Source organism: Polyergus mexicanus, unplaced genomic scaffold, assembly GCF_030449975.1.
Source record: "Polyergus mexicanus isolate NDT 795.1 unplaced genomic scaffold, iyPolMexi1.0 SCAF_19, whole genome shotgun sequence".
In the NCBI taxonomy this organism is placed as follows: Eukaryota; Metazoa; Arthropoda; class Insecta; order Hymenoptera; family Formicidae; genus Polyergus; species Polyergus mexicanus.
In genome coordinates, this window is record NW_027223339.1 from 4598940 (window position 1) to 4622840 (window position 23901).

The following is a 23901-nucleotide window of genomic DNA, read 5'->3' on the forward strand; positions in this document are numbered from 1 at the left end:
TTCTTCATATTGAAGCAGAAAATTAAAACCTCCCGCAAATGACGAGAATTTGGCTCGTAAACTGACATTTTCAATCGAGAATAACTTTATGATGCGGACACAAATCGACTAATGTTTCTATGGGGTTATGTCGACAGATGCCCAAGTTTATCGCATGACGTCTATGATCTATTTATTTCGACCACTACTTACCGCTAAAGCCATCTATAGGAAAACGGCAGAAGCAAAGTTGTACACCTAAAACAGCTTATTGGTTATGCCGATAAAACGATATGTTTTCGGAAAATATCTTGTATCAATAATACATTTGTATTATACTTTGAATATTTTGAATATTAATCGATAATTTAATAAATATAAATTCTACAAGATACAATCTATGTGATATTTCAAAGAGCGCTAAATGAGAAACTGATGATAAGAAAATCCGTAGTTGATTATATAGCTTTTCTTTATCGAAATTGTTCGATTCAATGAAATCTACAAATTCCTTTGATGACGAATCTCTAATGCACGAAAAGCTTTGAAACCTCTTACTATTGCTCGCAATTGTTGCAATAACAATACGAAAGACCGCTCTTGTTTGCTGCTTTAGTCACGATATGATATAAGAAAATTTGGCCGAGGAATATGCAAATAGAATTTTACGTCTTTAAACTTTAAACTATAATTTTTAAATAGAAATAAAAGACTGTGTGTAAAGTATACAAAAAAATCTTTTACTTTCTTAATATTTTATATAAAAAAAATTATATATACGTAACGCAATACATGTTTAAATAAACTTTCTTGTGTTTAAATTATCAGAAATCGTAATGTCTCAATGTTTAGATTCCAATTTAACATTTAATTGCTATATTATTGAACTATAGTTTCTCTCTGAAGCTTTTCTTAAAGAGAGTCGTTCTCTAGATATCAGCAATCTCGTTCGATGTGTCAGTCAACTACAATTTCCTCGAACGTATTAGTTTCTTTGGCAATCTCTCGGTCTTGAAATGAGTTTCTGTAACAGAGTGGGTTCTCTCTGCAGTATGTGCGTTCATATTTTCTGAAATGTTGAATGTCATTCTATTTATGTGAACACAATTTTTTTGCGCTAAATCATTGTACATATAATCGTTTTCGAACGGAATTTGATAACGTTGTAACGAACACTGTGAAGTGCCTTGAGTGCTTTGAATTTCCTTTGTTAATCGATTGCAATTTCTAAATAAATTACTGAATAACCAAAAATTTCGTCTGAAATTTAGTTTGCCAAAATTATTCTTGCGGAGAAGACTTTATATGTATTTGTAATCGCGTGTTTGACGTTTGTTTAAAAAATTTTTAAACTTACAACTTAATTGTTTAGTAATAAAGTAATACAGAATTAGAAAAGTTTTACGATTATTTACAAATCGCTGATATTTTAATCTACGATTAATTATAAACATTCTTCGAATTTTCCCGGTTTTACGAATAATAATAATGATTTTTCCATGATGTATATGCCATTTTTATTAAATCAAGCGCATTATGATTATATAAAAGCGATCCTTTGCCATCCTTTACAGGTATGTACTTGATAATGATATAACTCGCGTTATATCATTTTAACTGCATTTGAATTATCTACTCTTTGATGTAGATAGCTACTTCTGTCTGCGCTAAATGCATCACGTAGAAACCGCATTGGGAGCCGCACTGATAATATTTGAAATATGCCACATCAATTTGGAAAGATATTTAGTATAAATGTAATGTTTTTTTAATTAAGGTCGCATTATTTATGCGCCACTTTATCGATTTAAGTCTTAAAAGAAAGATCGAATATATTATTTTATCGTTCATTTCAGTCGATTGCTTCGGTAAATATTATCGCTTCATTGCTGCAGAATATAAATCCGATTAAATTGCGTGTTCTCGATGGCACTGTCACTTTCAGACAATTAAAAAAAATAAAAAATTTATGGCGCTTAAACAGAGAGATGCATCTTGTTATTTATCAAACATAACATTTTTATCATATATAACATTTAAATTATAATATATAACGGAGTTATTTAATAGTATTGTAATATATATATATAAAATACTATGTAAGTAAAAATAAAAAAAATGTAAATCATTATGCTAATTGTCCATGCTAATCATTTGCTAAAATATATGTCATTCTTATACTGAAATTAGCGAAATTTAAACTTTATAATTTTAAATTATGCAATTATATAATAATTGATAAACATTTACTACAACCTCTCTCTAATTTTAATAAACAGTTTAAATTGTTTATATCAATAATTTATAAAATATAACATATTTATTTTAATAAAAAATATATAAAATAATTTAAGAAGTTTTTAAAATTATTATTTTAAGAAATGTAGATACGTAAAACTAATAAAGATACACACACACACATATATATTGTATATATACTACTACATTTCTTATATTTTTTAAAATAATAAATTTAAAAACTTCTTAAATTATTTTATATATTTTTTATTAAAATAAATGTGTTATATTTTATAAATTGAGATTGTAGTAAATGTTTATCAATTATTATATAATTGCATAATTTAAAATTATTAAAGTTTAAGTTTCGCTAATTTTAGTATAAGAATGACATATATATTTTAGCAAATGATTGGCATAGACAATTAGCATAATGATTTTTTTATTTTTACTTACATAGTATTCAATAAAAAAAATACTTTTTTTTTAAGATATTTCCATAATTACAAGAAGAGTTACAACATTGATATCTTTATACTAAATTGATATCCTTATGATTATCCTTGTGCTAAATAGCATTTAAAATAATGTCATTATTCTTCGTTACAGTTATCTATTGCTCAGAGTTACCATTTTAGACCATCTATATAATCAACAAAAGATAGCACGAACGTTCGAAATACGAGAAAGTTATTATTCGTAACATCGATCGTCATGGATATGACAAATGGACCAAAAGGAGAAGACTATATCTTTTTGATGGAAAGCCGTTTGACATATGGAAATCGACTCGACCAATTCTTATAGAGCATATTGCCGCGACTTAATTATTCTTGGGGCCATTCTCTAGAAAGAGTAAAACTAGTCAATTACCTTGACAAAAGAGAGATATTTTATAGATATATTTACAACAAACAATCCGAATTTGCGTATTTCCGACCGTGTTTTTATTTAACAACTCGATTGAGAATAGAGCGCGGTGCGAATCGTCGTTATTAATTACTACGTCGGCACGCGACACCGAGGTGATTTCTTCGGGGGATGCGCCTAAGCTCGGGGTGCTAGAGCAATCCAAAGTGCTAAGTCTGAAACGATCGGCAGGTACTGTGCACAGTTTAAAAGCAGAGTGTATCGTACTTGTTGCACGAAATATCTTAAGTGTGTGAGCGCTGATGTTTCACATTAATGTAGCATGTGCGCGATATCGAATATAATAATTAATAATTAATTAATCAGATAATGACATCATCGAACTCAGTTGCTTCTACGTGTTTGCAATGCATGCTATGTATAATGCAAATTTTTTTATGGCCAAGTTTGTCTCGTAAAAATCGATTTTCCATGAGTTTTTGTTACATCTACACAAAAGTGGGTAAAAAAAGTATTCAAAGTAGAATATAAAAATACGCAAACTCTATTTATCCTCTCGCGATTTGTAGGAGTGATAAACATTTTAAATACTTCAAGTTCAATATTTTAAATGGAACTTTAATTGTACAAACACACATATATGTTTATAAATACACACACACACACACACACACACACACATATATATATATATATATATGTATATCTATTTGTAAATTATTATTTTACATTAGCTATTTATAATTCGCAAGAAATAATTTATATAAATATTTTAATTTGCCCATTCGAGGTTTTCAGCCTTTTATATATTTTCTCGTTATTCAGATCAATGTAATTTAGATAAATCTAGAGATTTGTTACGAATTTGTAAAGGAAAGAGGTCTCTAAATTTATTATATCAAAAACGTAACAATATCTAAAATATATTTTTCAGAATTTTATTTTTCCGTAACTGTAATTTAATGTTTTATTAAATGGGATATTAAATGCAAGGTATTAAATGGAATGAATGATAAACAATTAGATTTCATATAAAATTAAAAAAAAAAAAAAAAAAATTTGTTTCCCGAATTAATGAAAAAATGTGTTTTTAAAAATAAATAGTAAATGTATAAATTAATTTATTATTTTAAGGAATTATTTAATTTCCGGCAATTTGAATAGTATGTTCGAAATGTCTGTACATACATTATTCTTGTTGTTCGTCATGAATTGTTCTTAAGTTTCAAATTTTTTTTTTTTTTTTTTTTTTTTTTTGGCGAGTTAAACGTTGAAATCTTTCTCTTGTATCGTCATGATTATTTCATGTTGCGCATTAATAAAAGATATAAACATGAGAAGAAAGATGTTGCATTTTGGAGATTTACCATGTTCTACCGTATTTCTGCGTACGTTTAGATTTAAGATTTAACGGTAAGCTTAGAATCCTCGTCGTAAACATCCTCCTCAAACATGTTATAGATTATCTGGCGAGCATGCTTTAGCTATATCATCTTACTTTATGGATATCTCTCGACTAGATAGGGAAGCGGATCAATCTTTACAGTCGTGTTTCGATATTTTGCTAGTAATAATGGAATCATACATGCAGAATTTATAGCATAATTCTGATACAACGTACAAACTTCATAAGTTTATACATTATTGAGAATTGAATATTATTGGAGGACTAGCACACAATTAAATAAGTAATAACTAAATGTTTGTTATATATATATATATATAATTATATATTTTTTTTATATTTTCCTTATTTTATATCTTATGCAATTGGAGTGAAATATTTCTATATCTTTTGTTAGAGCAATTGAGAATATACAACAAATTAATCATGTATGGATCAAGATATATAATTCAATAATAGAATGTATCGGAGGAAGATGATGCGTATTTAACTTTTTATAAATACTATTGATAAAAAGCATATGTAGAATCACATATATGAGATTGGCAGTGAATAGTATTAACAACATGTACTCCCTGCATTGCGGCAGGTAAGGGTTATGGATGAAACTTTAGAACAATTACAGCTCTTTCTCTTCAATCGATGGTCGCTATATAAAGAGTCTTTCTTGATATCACATTTTTCACAATTTTTCAATTCTTGCATTTCTTTTGATTACGGATGTTAAAGGGCAAAGCCCCAATGTTCTTTTTAAAAATTTACGGTTACTACACCTTTACCGCATTGCGGATATATTTCAAAGGGCTTTCACGTCGAATTTTTAAATTTAGATTACACATACGCTTAATATTATCTTATAAAGAAATGTTTTATAATATAATGTTTAAATAATTTAAGAAATTAAGGTTTTTAAGTGATGTTACAAATTTAAATAATCGCGGACTAGTAAGAGCCCATACCAGCAGATGGTAGTGCGTCAGTTTCATAGAAAAATATAAGTTTTCTATGGAACTGATTATGTGCACAGGGCACGAAATTTATTTGGTCTTATACCAAGATTTCTAAAATTAATCTCAATTCGAGATTTATAATAAGCCCTCTTTAATGTTTAAATAAAATATAAAATAGTAAAAAATATAATATATTAGGTGTACAACTTCGCTTCCGCCGTTTTCCTATAGATGGCTTTAGCGGTAGTAGTGGTCGAAATAAATGGACGTCATGCAATAAACTTGGGCATCTGTCGACATAACCCCATAGAAACATTAGTCGATTTGTGTCTGCATCATAAAGTTATTCTCGATTGAAAATGTCAGTTTACGAGCCAAATTCTCGTCATTTGCGGGAGGTTTTAATTTTCTGCTTCAATATGAAGAAATCTGCGGCTGAGGCTCATCGAATGCTCTCAAATAGTTATGGTGAAGCCGCTATTAGTGAAAGAACGTGTCGTGAGTAGTTTCAACGCTTCAAGAACGGTGATTTTCACGTCGAAGACCGGCATAGCGGTGGAAGAGAGAAGGTTTTCGAAGATGCAGAATTGGAGGCGTTACTTAATGAAGACTCGAGTCAAAGTCAAAAAGAATTGGCACGATCATTGGGAGTGACTCAACAAGCAATTTCAAAACGCTTAACCAGTTTTTTACAATAAAGCCTCGAATTTCGGAAAAAAAACGGCGGAAGAAAAGTTGTACACCTAATATATATACAACTGAAAATAGTTTCATAAAACAAATTTTTTAATTAATTATTTTTCCTATTTTGTTATAAAATTTATATAAAAAATAAATAAAATTAAGAAAGGGGAAGGTAATTTTCTTCAAAATATAATTTCTAGAAAAATAATGTATTCTTTAAAAATATATTAAAACTGATCGTTCTGATCGACTTAAAAGATAAAAGTGCGATTTTTATTATTGCAAAAAGAGATAAAAATTTGAAAATGTAAGCCTACATTTATGATAAATGTATAGATTCAAAAGTTATTCTAGCAAAGAAAAGGTAAAGAAAGACTAAAATTGCATAAATAGATATACAAACCTGCCATTGCAAAGACGAAAATGCAATATACAAAGTACATTCCGCGAGAGCTACTTGAGTAAGTTCAAGTCGTTCTTTTCGTCACGATTTCAATGGAAAACTTCTTCTCAGAGCAATCTTTTCAAACCTTGTGTCTGCACTCACGCGTGGCATACTTTCATAGATTTCAAAATAAATATATATATAAGAATCTATTTTAAAACCTATTAATTTATATATTTAGAATTATTAGATTCAACCTTTATCAAATTATTATTTAAGTTTATAACACATTAAGAATATAATATATATATGTACATACACGCACATATTTGTTTTTCATATATTATTTTTATAAATTAAATATTTGTTCTGTAACACACAATAAAAATAATATAAATTATTTTCATGAAAGAAAACTGTATTTTTACTTGTCATATATTTAATATAATTATGTTAATAAAAAAATATTAGATTATTAATTTACAAATTTTCTCCGTTAAAATTATTACATATTGCAACTATAATTGGAATTTTACGTGTTTATATAATTTGTATACTTTACAATTGCAATTATATAATATTAATGATTAATATAGATGTCGTAAAACTTTTTGATTAAATAATTCTAATGCATAATTTTACATTATATAACTATAAAATTTATTTACTTATGTAATATCGGATATTTTATATTCGCGCTTTACGATAAAAATTCAATGTTTCGTGTAATGTCAGTTGTACTGCGTGTGCAAAAGAATAGAATTGCAAAAAGAGATTGTTAGACTAAATTAACGTTCAACTGTCAGCAAAATTCTTCTAATATGCGAAACAATCGTCGGTTTACGTAATATTTTAATCAGCGAAAAATAACAAAGAAGAACCGATTCTCATTTCATATTTTCGTAAAATTCCAGCTTTTTAGTCTAGTTATCGACCCTGCCGTCGCAGATAGCATCCTTCTTGCATCCAGAAACCGCGAACTCTGCCCTTTCATCTCATTTCCTCTGTTACACGATTCTGAGCCCATGCTTTACGACCTGGCGACTTCATTTGCGAGAGATGTTATATATATATGACGGAGGGAGAGGTCAGAGAGCTGGGGTGTGCAGCATCTACGTGTTCGAGTGCTTTCCTGTTTTGCGCGCGTGCATCGAGAGCATCGTGATAATGGAAGACTCTCAAGGCATATTGATAAGCGAACATCATCTCCACCGAACTTCCCAATAGTTAGTTAGATCTTAGAGAATGTGACCGTGACGTACTGTGTAAATGCTATACCGTAATTATTATTATTATTATTGATTATACGATAATACGCATAATATAAAATCAGATATATTGAATATAACTTATATAAGAAGAAGCTTAGAAGAAATATCCTGCACGTGCAAGATACACGTGCCACGAGAGAAAGATTGATATCAATTACGATAATTTGAAAAAAGTTTTAATTATTCCCGTGCTAGTGATATAAGATTCTAAGAAATCTTTTGAGAAAAAAATCTTATGTAAGAAAAAGTACATTATCCTCCCCTTATCTTGCATAATCAAGCATTCAGTTTTATTCTCGAGCAAATAAAAATTTAAAAACTGAATATATTTAATATATTTCATATTTATATATATATTAAATATAACTGATTCTGGATTAATTCTAGGCAATGTCTTTTAGATCTTGGAAAGCGATTCAATAGTCTCTCCCTTTCTTTCTTATATATAGAATCAGATATATTTTAGATGAAAATAAATCAGAGAAATCTCATGCTGAGAGTTTTCGAAAACAGCCATAAGTTAATTTCGGAGGGTGTGTTTACGGTAGAGATGCTACCAGTGATTTTCGACTATTTATCTTTCTTTGAGGATTTATCGCTGAAATTTAATGTAAATTGGTGGTTTACATGTATCATGAGAGAACATATGTATATATGAAGAAGGAGAGAAACACTAAGCGAAAGACAGGAAAGAGCAAAATTGAGCTAAAATTTTATAATTTATTATTTTTATTATAACTATGTTTTTATTGATGGTTTGCTTCTATGGAAAAATGTAATATTAATGCTTTATATTAAATATAAGTGTATAAAGGCTCTTTAAATTAATATGCGTGTTATCCGTAAATTTATTTAACTATTTTAATTATTTTTAGTAATAATTCTTTCAATAATTCTCTTGAATCGTAGACTTGAAAGTTTGTAACATATGCTTTGCTTTAAGCTATTTCAAGAATGATATAGCTTACGAAATGCAATTTGACATTCGTCGAGCTATTTTTAAAAGCATTGTAGATTAGCAATGTCAGAGAGGTCTCTTGACGCTCATTGTATTATATCTTGGTCAGTGTGTTCTCTAGAGATCGTCCTGCTTGTGCGCAATAAATCCTAGAATAGATCTAGCTCAACGAACGTTATCCACGTTTCCTGAAACAATTTCTATTGCGATACAATATTCGCTACTGTTTTATTCAGTAACTGATGTGACACGTGACGTTATAGCATGTGATTTATTGTATAAAGCGTCAAAAATAATATGAATGGAAAGCTAGAAAAGTATAGGCAAATAAAGGAAAGACTCGAAAAATTTTACAATTTAAATAAATGACTTCAATTAATTATTTTTCTACAAAGTGTGTCATTTTTATAAATGTTTTTAAACAAAATTATTTTTATAGGGACTATTATTATTTACATATACATTAATTGGCGAGAACAGATTTTATTAGCATTATTATTATTATTATTATTTTTTTTTTTTTTTAATTTTGATGGGATGTATGTGTATTTACTTATTCTGCTCTTGACAAGTTTAGAAAGAATATTACAATGCATTGTTTGTGTTATTTTCTGATGAGGAAGTAACCGATATCCGGAGAGAACGTCATGATACTAAAGAAAGAGAAAAAGAGAGAGAGAGAGAGAGAGAGGGAGAAAGAAAGAGAGAAAATTACGCGTTGATTGCCAGCGGCCATTTCTGGCGCCTACGGCGGCGAGTTTACTACTTGGTGCCTTCCCGACGCACCTTAACGATATAAAAGTAGAAAAGTGAATCTTTAAGATAGATAATATTTTCTCTTTTTCTCTTCTATTTCCTTTCACGTTTCTCCCTTCAAAGGAATTTGCGGAAATGAAATAACTCTCGAGTCAACGTAAAGCGAAAGCTATCTTTCACGCATCTATGATATTTTTAATGTAATTATTATTTTATCAGAAAAAGTTATATGCGTATTTAAATACGTCAATCGAGTTTTCATTCATTTTTATTTTTAAACAAGTAAATATATTTTTATATATTTGTTATTTCACTATTTACCATTAATTTCCTTTTGAAATATACAAAATTTAATCGTTAACACATACATTGTATAAATTGAGACATAATTACAATTTATTTATAATTAATAATTTTCTTTTGACAAGCCTGTGTGCTAATGCATATTTAGCGTATATTTCGCAGGCATATTTTGTTTCTGACTTTTTTTATTAATTCAACGTATTAATTTAATCACACATCATACATATTAATTATACATTTGCTTATTTTGCGATATAAAAACTGAAATGTGCGCATATAAAATGTCATAAGAAAAATCAAACATCTCTTTCTCTCTCTCTCTCTCTCTCTTGATTTTATGAATTACTTATTGTCAGTTTATCTGCCGTCTTTTATCGTGTGTAAAATGATTCACAGATATTAGGTGCAAAATTCATATATATTTCATCTTAAGAAAATGTATATTTTTTATATATATTTTTAAAAAAATTTTAATTAATTTTTAGTTTAAGATTTTTATTTAATCAGAATTTTACTAAAGACATTTAAAAAATTTCAATAACTTTTAAATATAAATAATTGGAATAAATAAAAATGTCGGCGGAATTTACTTTGTTTATAATATTTTATTTGTTTTTAATTTCAAGTAAAGCTTGTTATATTTTAATTGTATAAATATTAAGAAACTGTGAGATAAAATCATATAAATCTAGTCTAATAAAAAGTCGACAAATTGATCAAAAGATCCGTAATTAAAGGGAGATGCGTGACATATCTGGAACATTCTGTATCGCGCGTGTGTGTGTGTGTGTGTGTGTGTAGCGACGGGTGAAAGAGATTTTTTTAATCAAGAACTTGCAGAGTGACACACAGTTCTATTTATTTCAATTTACTTTACTATCCCTCAATTGAAAGACAGGAAGTAGTTATGTTTACGCGCAATCATTCTTTTTTCTTCCGACTTTCATTTTAATTCTGATTCATTCTGAATACTCATTTCTATTATTGCTTTTATTTACATGACTATCCGTACGAAGAACATTGTTTATTTATCCGATGTGCGAGTTGCTGTTTAAATATTTACGCCTTAAGTGAAATATATACCGGTTCTGCTTAGCTCCGAAGTGCAATAGCATTTTCTATTTACGTCAAGTTGCTTCTTCGTGCAGAGTACTGGCTAACATCTCAGTTACTTTGACATATATAGTCTTCTGCGTAAAATATCTCGCGCGCAAGGAACCTTTAATAAATATATAAAGTTGAGAAAACGAGGACAGAGAAGTGATTGAGCCGTCACTTTTAAGTGTAAATAAATTTGCAGCTATCAGCATTTTGTGCGCTGCACATTCTATGATGCTTTTGAGAATGAGGTCACAGTATACATATATGTACGACGGAACGATGATTGGTGTTAATTCAGATAGAAATGACTTAATCCAATCTAGAATTTGCGCTTCACCGCTTGCTCAAGTTGCGCATACAGATGGACGATAAAACAAAACCTTATTAGCTTGTTAGTAGTTTCCTGGTTCTTCGATCCTTATCAATTTAAATGCCAGTTCGTCTACTCGAAAAGCGAGTTGCGTTATTTAAATTTTTGGATAATATCGAGTGTAACGAATAGAAACAGTCGCTTTAATCGCCATGAGATCAATATAATAAATTTTGTCTTCCGTTCAGAGAAATATCGATCAGCTGACATTTTTTTGACGTAAATTCCAACCTGTTTCCAATGATGGTCAAAAGGACACTTTTGTCATCGACGCGCTTTACCATTTATTCATTTTAGTTGGTAATATATTTCAAAAGAAATATTAAAAATTCGCAAAATTATTTTATTTTATGTTTATTAATTAAACAATTGTTTTGATAAATAAATTTGTATTATTTAAAGTTATTTTTTGTATTTTAAGATTAACAAATATTTTGTGTGAAATAAGACTGTCTCTCTCTCTCTCTCTCTCTCTCTCTCTCTCTCTCTCTCTCATATAGCTTTCTTTATTGAAGTTAGTTAATATATATATATATGCATGTTCATATTTTATGGAATGAATCTATAGGAGTTGTCTCTTTTCCCCAATTCAAACTTCTTTTCAGATAGATAGGTCGTAACTTTCAATCTATATTTCGCGATACTTTGATTTGTAATCGCAATTTAAAATTTTTTCCGGTTCCGGTTGCTTAAAATGATATCGGCCGCCTTTATAAAAGGTCTGAAAGATCGGTGCTCGTAAAACAATTGTTTGCTGTGGAAACGGAAAACGGGGTTCTACGCAACTTCCTCGCTCTCGTATGGTTCAAATGAAAGCAGCTGCGGACATAAATTTACGATACTACTAGGCCGGGCCGGTAAAGTTGCCCTTTCACTGCTCTTTTTCCTCGCAGCATGATGAACGTAGTCTCGAACAACATCTACTTTCGTGAAGCTACGTTGTTACGCAAGTTTTACGATGACTGCGATTGAAGAATCTTCAGAAAATATATAAAATTTTCTTACTTAGATGTTGAAATAAAATATTAAGGCGTTAGATAAAAAATGATAAAAGTTTTGAATTTTGAGTCAACAATAAGTTTAATTATTATTGGATATATACACACACATATATACTGGGTGGCCCATTTTAATCCATCCAGTCGAATATCTCAAAAACCAAGCGCGGAAGAGAAAAATGTTTCAAACAAAAGTTATGTGGCTTCAAGGGGGCCATAAGATGGTGACAATGATTTGACCTTGGAAAATCATTTAAAGGTCATGTGAAGGTCAACTTTAAAATCTTAAATGGAAACCTACATTTTTTATTCAGTATTCTTATAGCTTATCTCGAGAGCTTTCCAAAACACTATAATAAAGTATCTTTTTATTAAGTACTTTTTAAGTTATTTTATATTTTAATCTGACATATTTTGATATAAAAAATTGAACATCTCGTAAAATAGTTAGTTTTTGATAATCTTACCGTAATACTTTTATGTACAGAATAATGAGACAAATCAATTAGTATAAAAAAAAAATTGTTTTTAAGAAAATTATTTACAATGTATTTTTTTAAACAATTATTTGTTTTTTTTGGCCCTAATTAATTTGTCTCATTATTCTGTACGTAGAAGTATTACGGTAAAATTATCGAAAACTGAATATTTTACGAAATATTTTATTTTTTTATATCAAAATATGTCAGATTAAAATATAAAATAACTCAAAAAGTACTTAATGAAAAAATACTTTGTTATAGTGTTTTAGAAAGCTCTCGATATCAGCTACAAGAATACTGAATAAAAAATGGGGGTTTCTATTTAAGATTTTAAAGTTGACCTTTACATGACCTTCAAATGATTTTCCAAGGTCAAATTATTGTCACCATCTTATGGCCCTCTTGAAGCCACACAACTTTTGTTTGAAACATTTTTCTCTTCCGGGCTTGCTTTTTGAGATATTCGACTGGATGAATTAAAATGAGCCACCCAGTATATACAATATATGAGTATATGATTCTCTCTATGATTAATACGTGTAAAATGTCGTCATTAGATGTTGAAGAAAAGCAAAAGGATCGAGAGTCTCTAATGTTAAAAATAATGTTCCTTAATAAAACTTGCGATCTTAACAATGTTCCATGCAAAATTTTTCACATGAGAATGTAATGAAATGTCATTGAATTTACTCATCGTGATTGGAGCAAGCAGTTCTGCAATCTCCGAACTAATATGCTAACAACGGAACCTAATTAAGCTTCTTTTGAGAGATCTCGTTAGTTAAACTATTTTTAGCTCTGCCAAAATAAACTTACAATTGAACTTGTACTAAGATCTTTCAAGAGGCTTATTATTACTTGTATGTATTATATTTTCTATAACAAGAAAAAACTAAGTGTTGACTTGATTTATTTTGAAATTTATTTATCCTAAAAATTGCTGTTTAAATCAAGAATTTTATTTGACTTCTTTTCTCCCCTCCCCCCCCCCCCCCTCTCTCTCTCTTGCATATTATATAATATCTTTATTAAATCATTTTTACGTTATACGCGTAAATAAATTTTTAAAAATATTTTTAATTATTATGAATTAAGATTGCGAGATGTATTTAATATGAAATAAAGCGTTACTTCAGCGGATTTAAAACTGCGATATAAGAGATTTTGCTGTTTAAATTTTAGATTTCGCTATCACTTTTTTCAGTTTACATGTAATAGATATTTTATTTAATTTTCTACTTTATGGCATAGTTCTCTCTCTATACAATTATCTTGGTTACTTTTCTCCACAACATCCACACATCAACTGTTTAATAATTTAAAAATTTTATTTTAATCATTGGCATTGTATATATTGATTACATGGATATTTACGTATGGTTTTAAAAAATATATGCATATTGCTTAAATAACTTTAACATGTAATATACACATATACGTATGATTACAATAGTTACCTGTTATACACTGTTAAACGTACATACACAGGATTACAAATTTGTATATAGATACCGAATTTTTTATTATTATTTTACACAGTGAAAAATATTAAAGAAAAATATATTTTGAGGGCAGAATTTGTTGATGATCCATAATTGTAACATTAAATGCGCATGGAAATCCTTTGCATGATGTCGCACAGTACCAAATGCTCCGAATGTGATAAATATTGATGTATTTTTGTATATTATTATATATCTAAGACGTATGAACATTAAATGGTTTAGATTCAAGTATGAAAGTTACAAGATGTTCAATGTGGAAATATCGCAGATAAAAGCTTGCGTAGACCCCATGTTTACATACGTGAAACCTAAAATTTGTCTGTAAATAATCAATTAATAATTCATCGACAGTTTTTGCATGTTTATGCTGCGTAACTTTTTTATTATTTATGTTTCTTGATTTTTTCGCTTACATAATACTTGTGTCGCGAAAATGATATTTAATGTTAACGCGCAATATAATAACAATATTATAGGAACATATAGCACGCTATTAGAAATATGTTTAAAAAAACAGAATTCTCTTGAAAGTTAAGATGTTTTACTTATTTATTTATTCATTAAATATATAGATTCTTATAAGGATCTGTAAAGATATACATATAGCTAATAATTTATTTAATAAAGTATAAATTATAAAATTTTTAAAAGAGTTATAAAGAAATATTTAATTAATAATGCACACGCACGTGAAATTAATTCTAAACTAAATTATTTATTTATGTGATATATAAATAATTATCTTGATAGCATTGTCTTATATATCTATGCTTCAAAACGATAGAATACTGTTGCAACTGATCATTATTGTTCGTGCAATATATATATAGATGTATGTGTGTGTGTGCCTATGTTTATAAATATATTTATAGATTGTTTATAAATATATTTTTATAATATTTATAACTTTTTATCAATGTCAAATTCTTAATTTTATTAAGTATTTTAAACAAAAAATAAGAGTCACCCGCAACACTTTTATTAAATGTAAAAAAAAGTTTTTATAAATATTTTATTGTATATTTTTTTTTTCAGATATATAAGTTTCTTTAATTCTTTCATTTTTACTTGTAAATTTATTAAACTTATATTTGAAGTTTAGACATTAGCAACTTCTCAGTCATTCGTGTAAACTTCGCAGAACTGTGGATGACATGGAACTGTAGAGAGCTGAAGGATTAAGAATAATAACAACCTTCAAGGACCATGTTAACATTGTGATTGTGATATTACGATACAAGCGAGGAAATTCAAGCGGACGAATCTTGAAATTTACATTTATGTGAATGACTTTTCATCAACGCAAGCATTTTATTTTAATAAAGCAAGATTATGAAATCCGTCAGATATCAGATGATTATCAATTGAGAAAGCGGACATAATATATAAAAGTATATAATCTACGCTTTTCTAAGTTTTAAATCATTATATGTTGGAAAGATTGCTATATTACACTATAATATATATCTTATTTAATATTTTGATTTTATCTTATGTAATATTATCATTTTACCTTTTGTAATATCTTGATTTGATTGAAAAATTTTTGATATACAGGTTGTCCCATTTTAAAGGACCCACTCAAATATCTCAGAAACACTGCGTTAAATCGAAAAATGTTTCAAACAAAAGTTGTGTGGCTTTAAGGGGGCCATAAGACGGTGACAATGATTTGACCTTGGAAAATCATTTGAAGGTCATGTGAAGGTCAACTCTAAAATCTTAAATGGAAATCCCTATTTTTTATTTAGTATTCTTGTATCTGACATCGAGAACTTTCCAAAAGACTATAATAAAGTATTTTTTTATTAAGTACTTTTTGAGTTATTTTATATTTTAATCTGACATCTTTTGATATAAAAAATAAAATATCTCATAAAATATTCAGTTTTCGATAATTTTATCGTAATACTTTTATGTACAAAATAATGAGACAAATCAATTAGTGTCAAAAAAACTAATTATTTAAAAAAATACATTGTGAATATCTTATTTTTTATATCAAAATATGTCACATTAAAATATAAAATAACTCAAAAAGTACTTAATGAAAAAATACTTTATCATAGTGTTTTGGAAAGCTCTCGACATAAGCTATAAGAATATGCAATAAAAATAGGGGGTTCCGTTTAAGATTTTAAAGTTGACCTTCACATGACCTTCAAATGATTTTCCAAGGTCAAATCATTGTCACCATCTTATGGCCCCCTTGAAGCCACACACCTTTTGTTTGAAACATTTTTCGATTTAACGCAGTGTTTCTGAGATATTTGAGTGGGTCCTTTAAAATGGGACATCCTGTATAAAATGAATCCTGTTTTATCATTGAATAATACAAATAATTTTTAATGAAAATTTCCGTATGTAAATGTAAGTTGCAGAAATTGTTCGTATGAGTTTCTGTTCTCTAGATGCTTAAAATAAGAAAGAAAGATTTTAATGTTGATGTCAATTGACTTTTCTCAATCGTAATCTAACATGAGATCGAAAAGGGTCGATTATTATTCGTTTGACATAAAACGATTAATTACTATTTTACAACAATCGTGGCGTTACTCTTGTCTCTCGTTTAAAATACTTTACGAAGTCAAATAAACGACCAGTCGTGATGATCGCGAATACTCGCGTGCAGACATGTCGATGTACTTCTTCCGGCTTCACAACCTACGCCGTCAGGCGGAGGAAGTACGGAAGAAGCGGCAGAAACACGGAAGAGGCAACCAAGGACCTGGTCAACTTGGGACCAGTCACACGGACCAGTCCCAACCGACAGCTGGATCCATGCAATCCTGCAACCGGGTCCATCGGGGCCCAAGCAGGCTCTTCGAACGAGCCCCCCTGCAACCTAGCGACTCGCTTGACGAAATCGCCTTCCAGATACCGAGGTAAATTTTCTCACTTGCATGCATTTGCTTAAAAACTTCCTTCATCCCTCGTGTCCGTTTTCTTTTCATCCGCTACAGGCAATGTCTGTAATTTCAGATTTACATAATAACAAAAATCGGGAGAGTTTCACGTAATTCCCAATTTTTTAATGTTTGAATATACAATACATATATGCAATTTATTATTAATATGCTATACGCGATACCTATATACTAAAACCTATATATTATATGCAATATATTATATTTTTTTATATATAAATATATTGTGTATATAATTAAGGAATAAAATATATTTATGCATTTTATTATATAGTAGTAATTAAATAAAATATTATAAGAAAATACAATTGATGATAGATAAATGAGTTGAATAAATGTTAATTATTTACATGTATCTATATAATTTTTTATCAAATATACAAAATCTCTCAAAGTGACACAGATCAAATCTTCGATGGAAAGAGATAAGATTAAATTGGATTTAGATTATAATAGTTAGATAATGAACAAGTGTATGATATGTATAATTTGAATATACATATCTAATTTAATTTAGCCTCTAAAATATTTTTTTCTTACTCAACGTAACTCTAATGCGCGATCTGAATCCATTCTGATTTATTTGCGGTTTATTCGTTTCACAGTTATTGCTTCTGCGGTTTTCATCTTTTGATTTTTCTGCATTATATTGACGTAATTTTCATCGACGTTTTAAAGAATAAAACTAAATGATAATTGAATTATCTTGGAAATAATAAAGGTTTCTATGAATGAGATCTATATTCAATATTTATTTAAAAAAATATATATATTTATTTCATGAATTTTGTCAGGAATATACATATACATATACATACATATACGGGATGTCCCATTTTAAAGGACCCACTCAAATATCTCAGAAACACTGCGTTAAATCGAAAAATGTTTCAAACAAAAGTTGTGTGGCTTCAAGGGGGCCATAAGATGGTGACAATGATTTGACCTTGGAAAATCATTTGAAGGTCATGTGAAGGTCAACTTTAAAATCTTAAATGGAAACCCCCATTTTTTATTTAGTATTCTTGTAGCTGACATCGAGAGCTTTCCAAAACTAATAAAGTATTTTTTCATTAAGTATTTTTTGAGTTATTTTATATTTTAATCTGACATATTTTGATATAAAAAATTAAATTTCTCATAAAATATTTAGTTTTTGATAATCTTACCGTAATACTTCTATGTACAGAATAATGAGACAAATCAATTAATATTAAAAAAAACAATTGTTTTTAAGAAAATTATTTACAATGTATTTTTTTAAACAATTATTTGTTTTTTTTTGGCACTAATTAATTTGTCTCATTATTCTGTACATAAAAGTATTACGGTCAGATTATCGAAAACTAAATATTTTACGAGATATTTAATTTTTTATATCAAAATATGTCAGATTAAAATATAAAATAACTCAGAAAGTACTTAATGAAAAAATAGTTTATTATAGTGTTTTGGAAAGCTCTCGATGTCAGCTACAAGAATACTAAATAAAAAATGGGGATTTCCATTTAAGATTTTAGAGTTGACCTTTACATGACCTTCAAATGATTTTCCAAGGTTAAATCATTGTCACCATCTTATGGCCCCCTTGAAGCCACACAACTTTTGTTTGAAACATTTTTCGATTTAACACAGTGTTTCTGAGATATTTGAGTGGGTCCTTTAAAATGGGACATCCTATGTATTTCATATTTTTTAAAAACTATGAATTGTGAGAGATATCTGAGAAAGGAAAATGTTTCAAATATACGAATTGCTCGATACAATGGACTATAAACTTTTTAGTAAACTTTTAATAAATGCAGTCTGTCTATTCGATGACGCAGTTATAAAATTTTATACCGCTTATGGATTTGTTAAGAGTTTATTCGTACTTTTATTGTTCCGAAGCGAAATATTGTTTTGCATTTTAAAGATTAATAAGACGATTTATACAATTTTAATATGTCAATGTGAGTGCAAACTTATCTATTATTTGTATAATCCCAATGTAATTCTTCTATGCTGATCGCGTGAAATAAAAGTCGTATGACATCTCGTCAGGGCAACAGCAGAATGTTCCATTTTTTAAAAAAAGGGTCAAAGGTTAAGAGATGAGGCTGCTTGAAAAGAAATGCAAAGCTTGTTGAGACATGATGAATCTCAGAATAAATATAAGCATCATTAAACTACCAATACAAACTCGTGTTGTCATTCGTACAATTCTTTACTGTACACAATGAGAGAGCGATAATGAACGTATTATACGTGTATAGGATGTCCTCTTACTCTCTATTTCTTTTACTTACGAATTATTTAGCTAATTTGGAGATAATTTCTTCTCGACAAAAACATAGGGAGGAAAGCGGGATTATTATTTATAGCAATTTTATAATCTTTATCATTATGTATCATTACATATATATGTATATGCGCGTGTATCTATGTATTTATAGAAGGCTACATCTAAAACGAATAAAAAGAACTTTCTCTATTTATATTTTTTTTCAAGATTGTAATCTTTTTAATTTCCACTTGATAGCAAGACATGATATACAGGGTGTTGGAAAAGTCTGGAAACGGTCAAATATCTCGAAAACAAAATTTTTCTGAGAAAAATGTTTCCAACCAAAGTTGTAGAGCTCTAAGTGGCGCATTATACAATAATATTAGTATGACCTTGAATAGCACCGTCAAGTTCATATAAAAATCACTTTGAATTTTTTAAACGGAACCCTCTATTTTTCATTACATATTCTCGTAGCTTATCTCGAGAGATTTCCAAAACACGATAATAATGTATCGTTTCATTAAGTACTTTTTGAATTATTATATATTTTAATCTGACATATTTTGATATAAAAAATAAAATATTTCGTAAAATATTCAGTTTTCGATAATCTTATCGTAATACTTTTACGTACAGAATAATGGGACAAATCAATTAGTGCCAGAAAAAAACAAATAATTGTTTGAAAAAATACATTGTAAATAATTTTCTTAAAAACAATTATTTTTTATACCAATTGATTTGTCTCATTATTCTGTACATAAAAGTATTACGGTAAGATTATCGAAAACTAAATATTTTACGAGATATTTAATTTTTTATATCAAGATATGTCAGATTAAAATATAAAATAACTTAAAAAGTACTTAATGAAAAGATACTTTATTATAGTGTTTTGGAAAGCTCTCGAGATAAGCTACAAGAATATGTAATGAAAAATAAGGGGCTCCATTTAAAAAAATTCAAATATTTAAAGTCATATTATTATATAATACACCACTTAGAGCTCTACAACTTTAGTTGGAAACATTTTTCTCAGAAAAGTTTCGTTTTCGAGATATTTGACCGTTTCCAGACTTTTCTAACACCCTGTATAATACTTTATATGCAAAATACATATATTAGATATACAATAATAATATTTTTTTTCTATAAATATATTATATATAAAATATATAATATGAAGAAAAGAGTTATTTATAGTTTTAGATAAAATAAATATTTATCTAATAAAAAACATGTTTCTTGAAAAAAATTAATCACTCAAATTGCATTTTATTATCGATTCTTCGTTTGGTGTGTAAATCAAATTTATATTTGACATCTAATATATTTTTATTAATAAAATAAAGTCAATTCTTATATTCCCGTGACATATAATCAGCATCAGTCTATCCAATTTTATTAACGAGGATGACTGAAACATATAATACAATAAAAGAATGGCTTTACAGATAGTCTTTAACAAAATATTATCTTTACGCATCAAAAGCTTTTATGTTACAAAAAACACGTACATTAAAGTTTCAAATAATATTCTTCCAGAGGCCAAATGCGTTACGATTGTTATAAGAATATCAATTATCTTTAATAAGTTATGATTAGTAAATGTTTGCAAATTTGCAGCTAATTAAGGAATTATTTCTACATACTTTTTTATTTATTAATGCAATACGATAATTATGCAATATTAACGCATTAATTTAAATGCAATGGAATATATTTTTTATCAAGATTGCATTTTATCCTATCTATATATTTAATACAGTCTATATTTTTATGCTTCTGCAATTTACATTTAATTCTTTTATTCTATAATTTCTGTTAAGACGATAGTCGCGTAAATGGAGAATCATTTGCGGCGCTAATTAAAGTCATAGCAAACTGACTTTGTAGCTATTAGTTTTGTCCATCCTATTTCATTCAGTTGGTGAATGAAACGTGCAGTGACAGGACGATATTGCTTTCTCACGGAACTCTGGACCGCGTAGAAATCGAACTTTTAATTTGTTTAATTATGTCTGGCTTCTGGGAGTAGATATCCGTGGGCGCAATCCTCGCGGGATTAGCCGTGCTTTCTTCTTTCTAACGAGCGAAAGAACTCGTCGAAATTGACGGAATTTCTGGAGGCAAGTTGAAGAAGAGTTGCGGTTGACTAGCTGGAAAACGAGGAGATGGAAAATGATGGTAGAAGGAATTGGATTACGCTTGGATACGCCGACTGTGCTTCTCTCAGTTGGTGAAACTTTCGATCGTTGCATATCGCGAGATTGTCGCGATTGCGCGTCTGGTAAATTGAAGATAAACAAGAATCAAGCAACTATTGATTTTCTAGTTCTTTATTGCAGATTTGCTCTCTCTCTCTCTTTAAGATATATTAAAATAATATACAGGATGATCTACTATTTATTACTTATTGAACCCTTTATTCGTGAATTCTGGAAACAATCTATGAAAACTCCGATAGATATCTGAATATTGATATTAAGTTATTTAACAACAATAGAATGAATAATATGGTGAGTGCAGAGTATTTTTAAATTATCACTGTTACAGAATTTTTTAATTATAATATGGACATTAATAATAATTAATATAAATATACGTAAGAATTACGTTCTAAATTAAGAAATATCTTATAATAATGTTAACTTGTGAAGAGAGATGTGCTATATATATATATATACACACATATACATATATATACAGGGTGTCCCATCTTAAAAGTTCCACCCTCATAACTTTTCAGGATCAACGTTTGAAGGAAAACGACTCCGATAAAAGTTGTAGGGAACAAAGGGGGCTATCTAATAGTGATCTCGGATTTGACATTAAAGGTCATTTTCAAGGTCATTTGAAGGTTAACTTCCGTTTTTTAAATGGAACCTCCTACTTTTCATTACATATTCTTGTAGCTTATCTCGAGAGCTTTCCAAAACACTATAATAAAGTATGTTTTTATTAAGTACTTTTTAAGTTGTTTCATATTTTAATCTGACATATTTTCATATAAAAAATTAAATATCTCGTAAAATAGTTAGTTTTTGATAATCTAACCGTAATACTTTTATGTACAGAATAATGATACAAATCAATTAGTATAAAAAAATAATAGTTTTTAAAAAAATTATTTACAATGTATTTTTTTAAACAATTATTTGTTGTTTTTTTTTTTTCATTTCCATTTAAGATTTTAAAGTTGACCTTTACGTGACCTTCAAATGACTCTTCAAGGTTAAACCAATGGTACCATCTTATGGCCCCTTCGAAATCACACAACTTTTGTTTGAAACATTTTTCTCTTCCAGGCTTGGTTTTTGAGATATTTGACTGGGTGGATTGAAATGGGCCACCCAGTATATATATAATTTATTGATCTGTTATAGACCATCGAGATATTTATTTGACAAAGAAACATAGTGATTAATCGATATTCATCAATCGGCATTGACCCGGAAACGTCGTCATGTATAAATGATGAATTTTTATGTATTTAACTATAACTTTCACTTATTGATAGAGTGACGCGTGTGAGCCTCATGAAAACATACATTCGCTAATAGTTTTGTCAAGTAATTTAATAATCATGCTATAATACCTCCCTGATTGGTAGTTTTTCTGTGGGGGTTGCTGGTTTTAAATATTTATGAAAAACGTTTCTCCCCTTTTATAAACCTAATTCATTTATTTTTAAGCCTTACGCTGTTGACCTGCTATATACAAAATGATTTAACTTTTTAGAAAAGCGACTTAAGTATTACTAAATATAAGATTAAATATTCAAAGAAGTATCAAAAGAAAAATTAAACAGATTGAAAATATGATATTAGATAAGATTTAAAATGTTCTTCTTCTTTTGTTGTTTATAAATGAATAAATATAATATGTAAACGATATATTTATATTATATTTATCCATTTATATTATATTATATATATTATTTATATTATATATATTATTTATATTATATTTATTTAAACAATAAAAGAAGAACATTTTAAATCTTATCTAATATCATATTTTCAATCTGTTTAATTTTTCTTTTGAAAAATATAAAATATAATAAAAATAGACAGACTTATAAAATATAATAAAAATAGACAGATTTTTGCAATAAGGGAGGAAATAGAGTAGTGAGATTTTATCGAACATTATGTGATTGAATTAGATTGAATTTAATTATACTAAATGTAATTGCCACGATATCATTACATTAATCGATATCATAAAAATCTCTAATAAAATAAAAAATCTAATCCAAATAATTATTATTAATTGGATCTAATCCAATTAATTATATCGTTCGAATATCGTTTTATTTAAATAAATCTACATGATTAATTGCTTAAATATTATCAGCTGATGATCTCGATTTAACGAATAGTATTAAAGGGACATATGATAAAAGAGATAATTGACAGAAGTGACTAATATATCTATGTCGAGTCGC

The 23901-nt window shown here is 28.3% G+C and overlaps 1 protein-coding gene across 5 annotated transcripts in view; it reads left to right on the top strand.

Annotated features, from left to right (window-relative positions):
- Positions 1 to 23901, top strand: part of Slo2 (slowpoke 2) — a 161378-nt gene that overhangs the window by 37603 nt on the left and 99874 nt on the right. The window contains exon 1 of one of the 5 annotated variants that reach the window (XM_070311418.1): positions 16888 to 17140. The exons of the other annotated variants lie outside the window; for them this stretch is intronic. Within the exon in view, the coding sequence (XP_070167519.1) occupies positions 16890 to 17140 (251 nt within the window). The 5' untranslated portion in view covers positions 16888 to 16889. Of the gene's footprint in view, positions 1 to 16887; positions 17141 to 23901 lie in introns of those variants that run through there. 5 annotated transcript variants of the gene reach the window in all.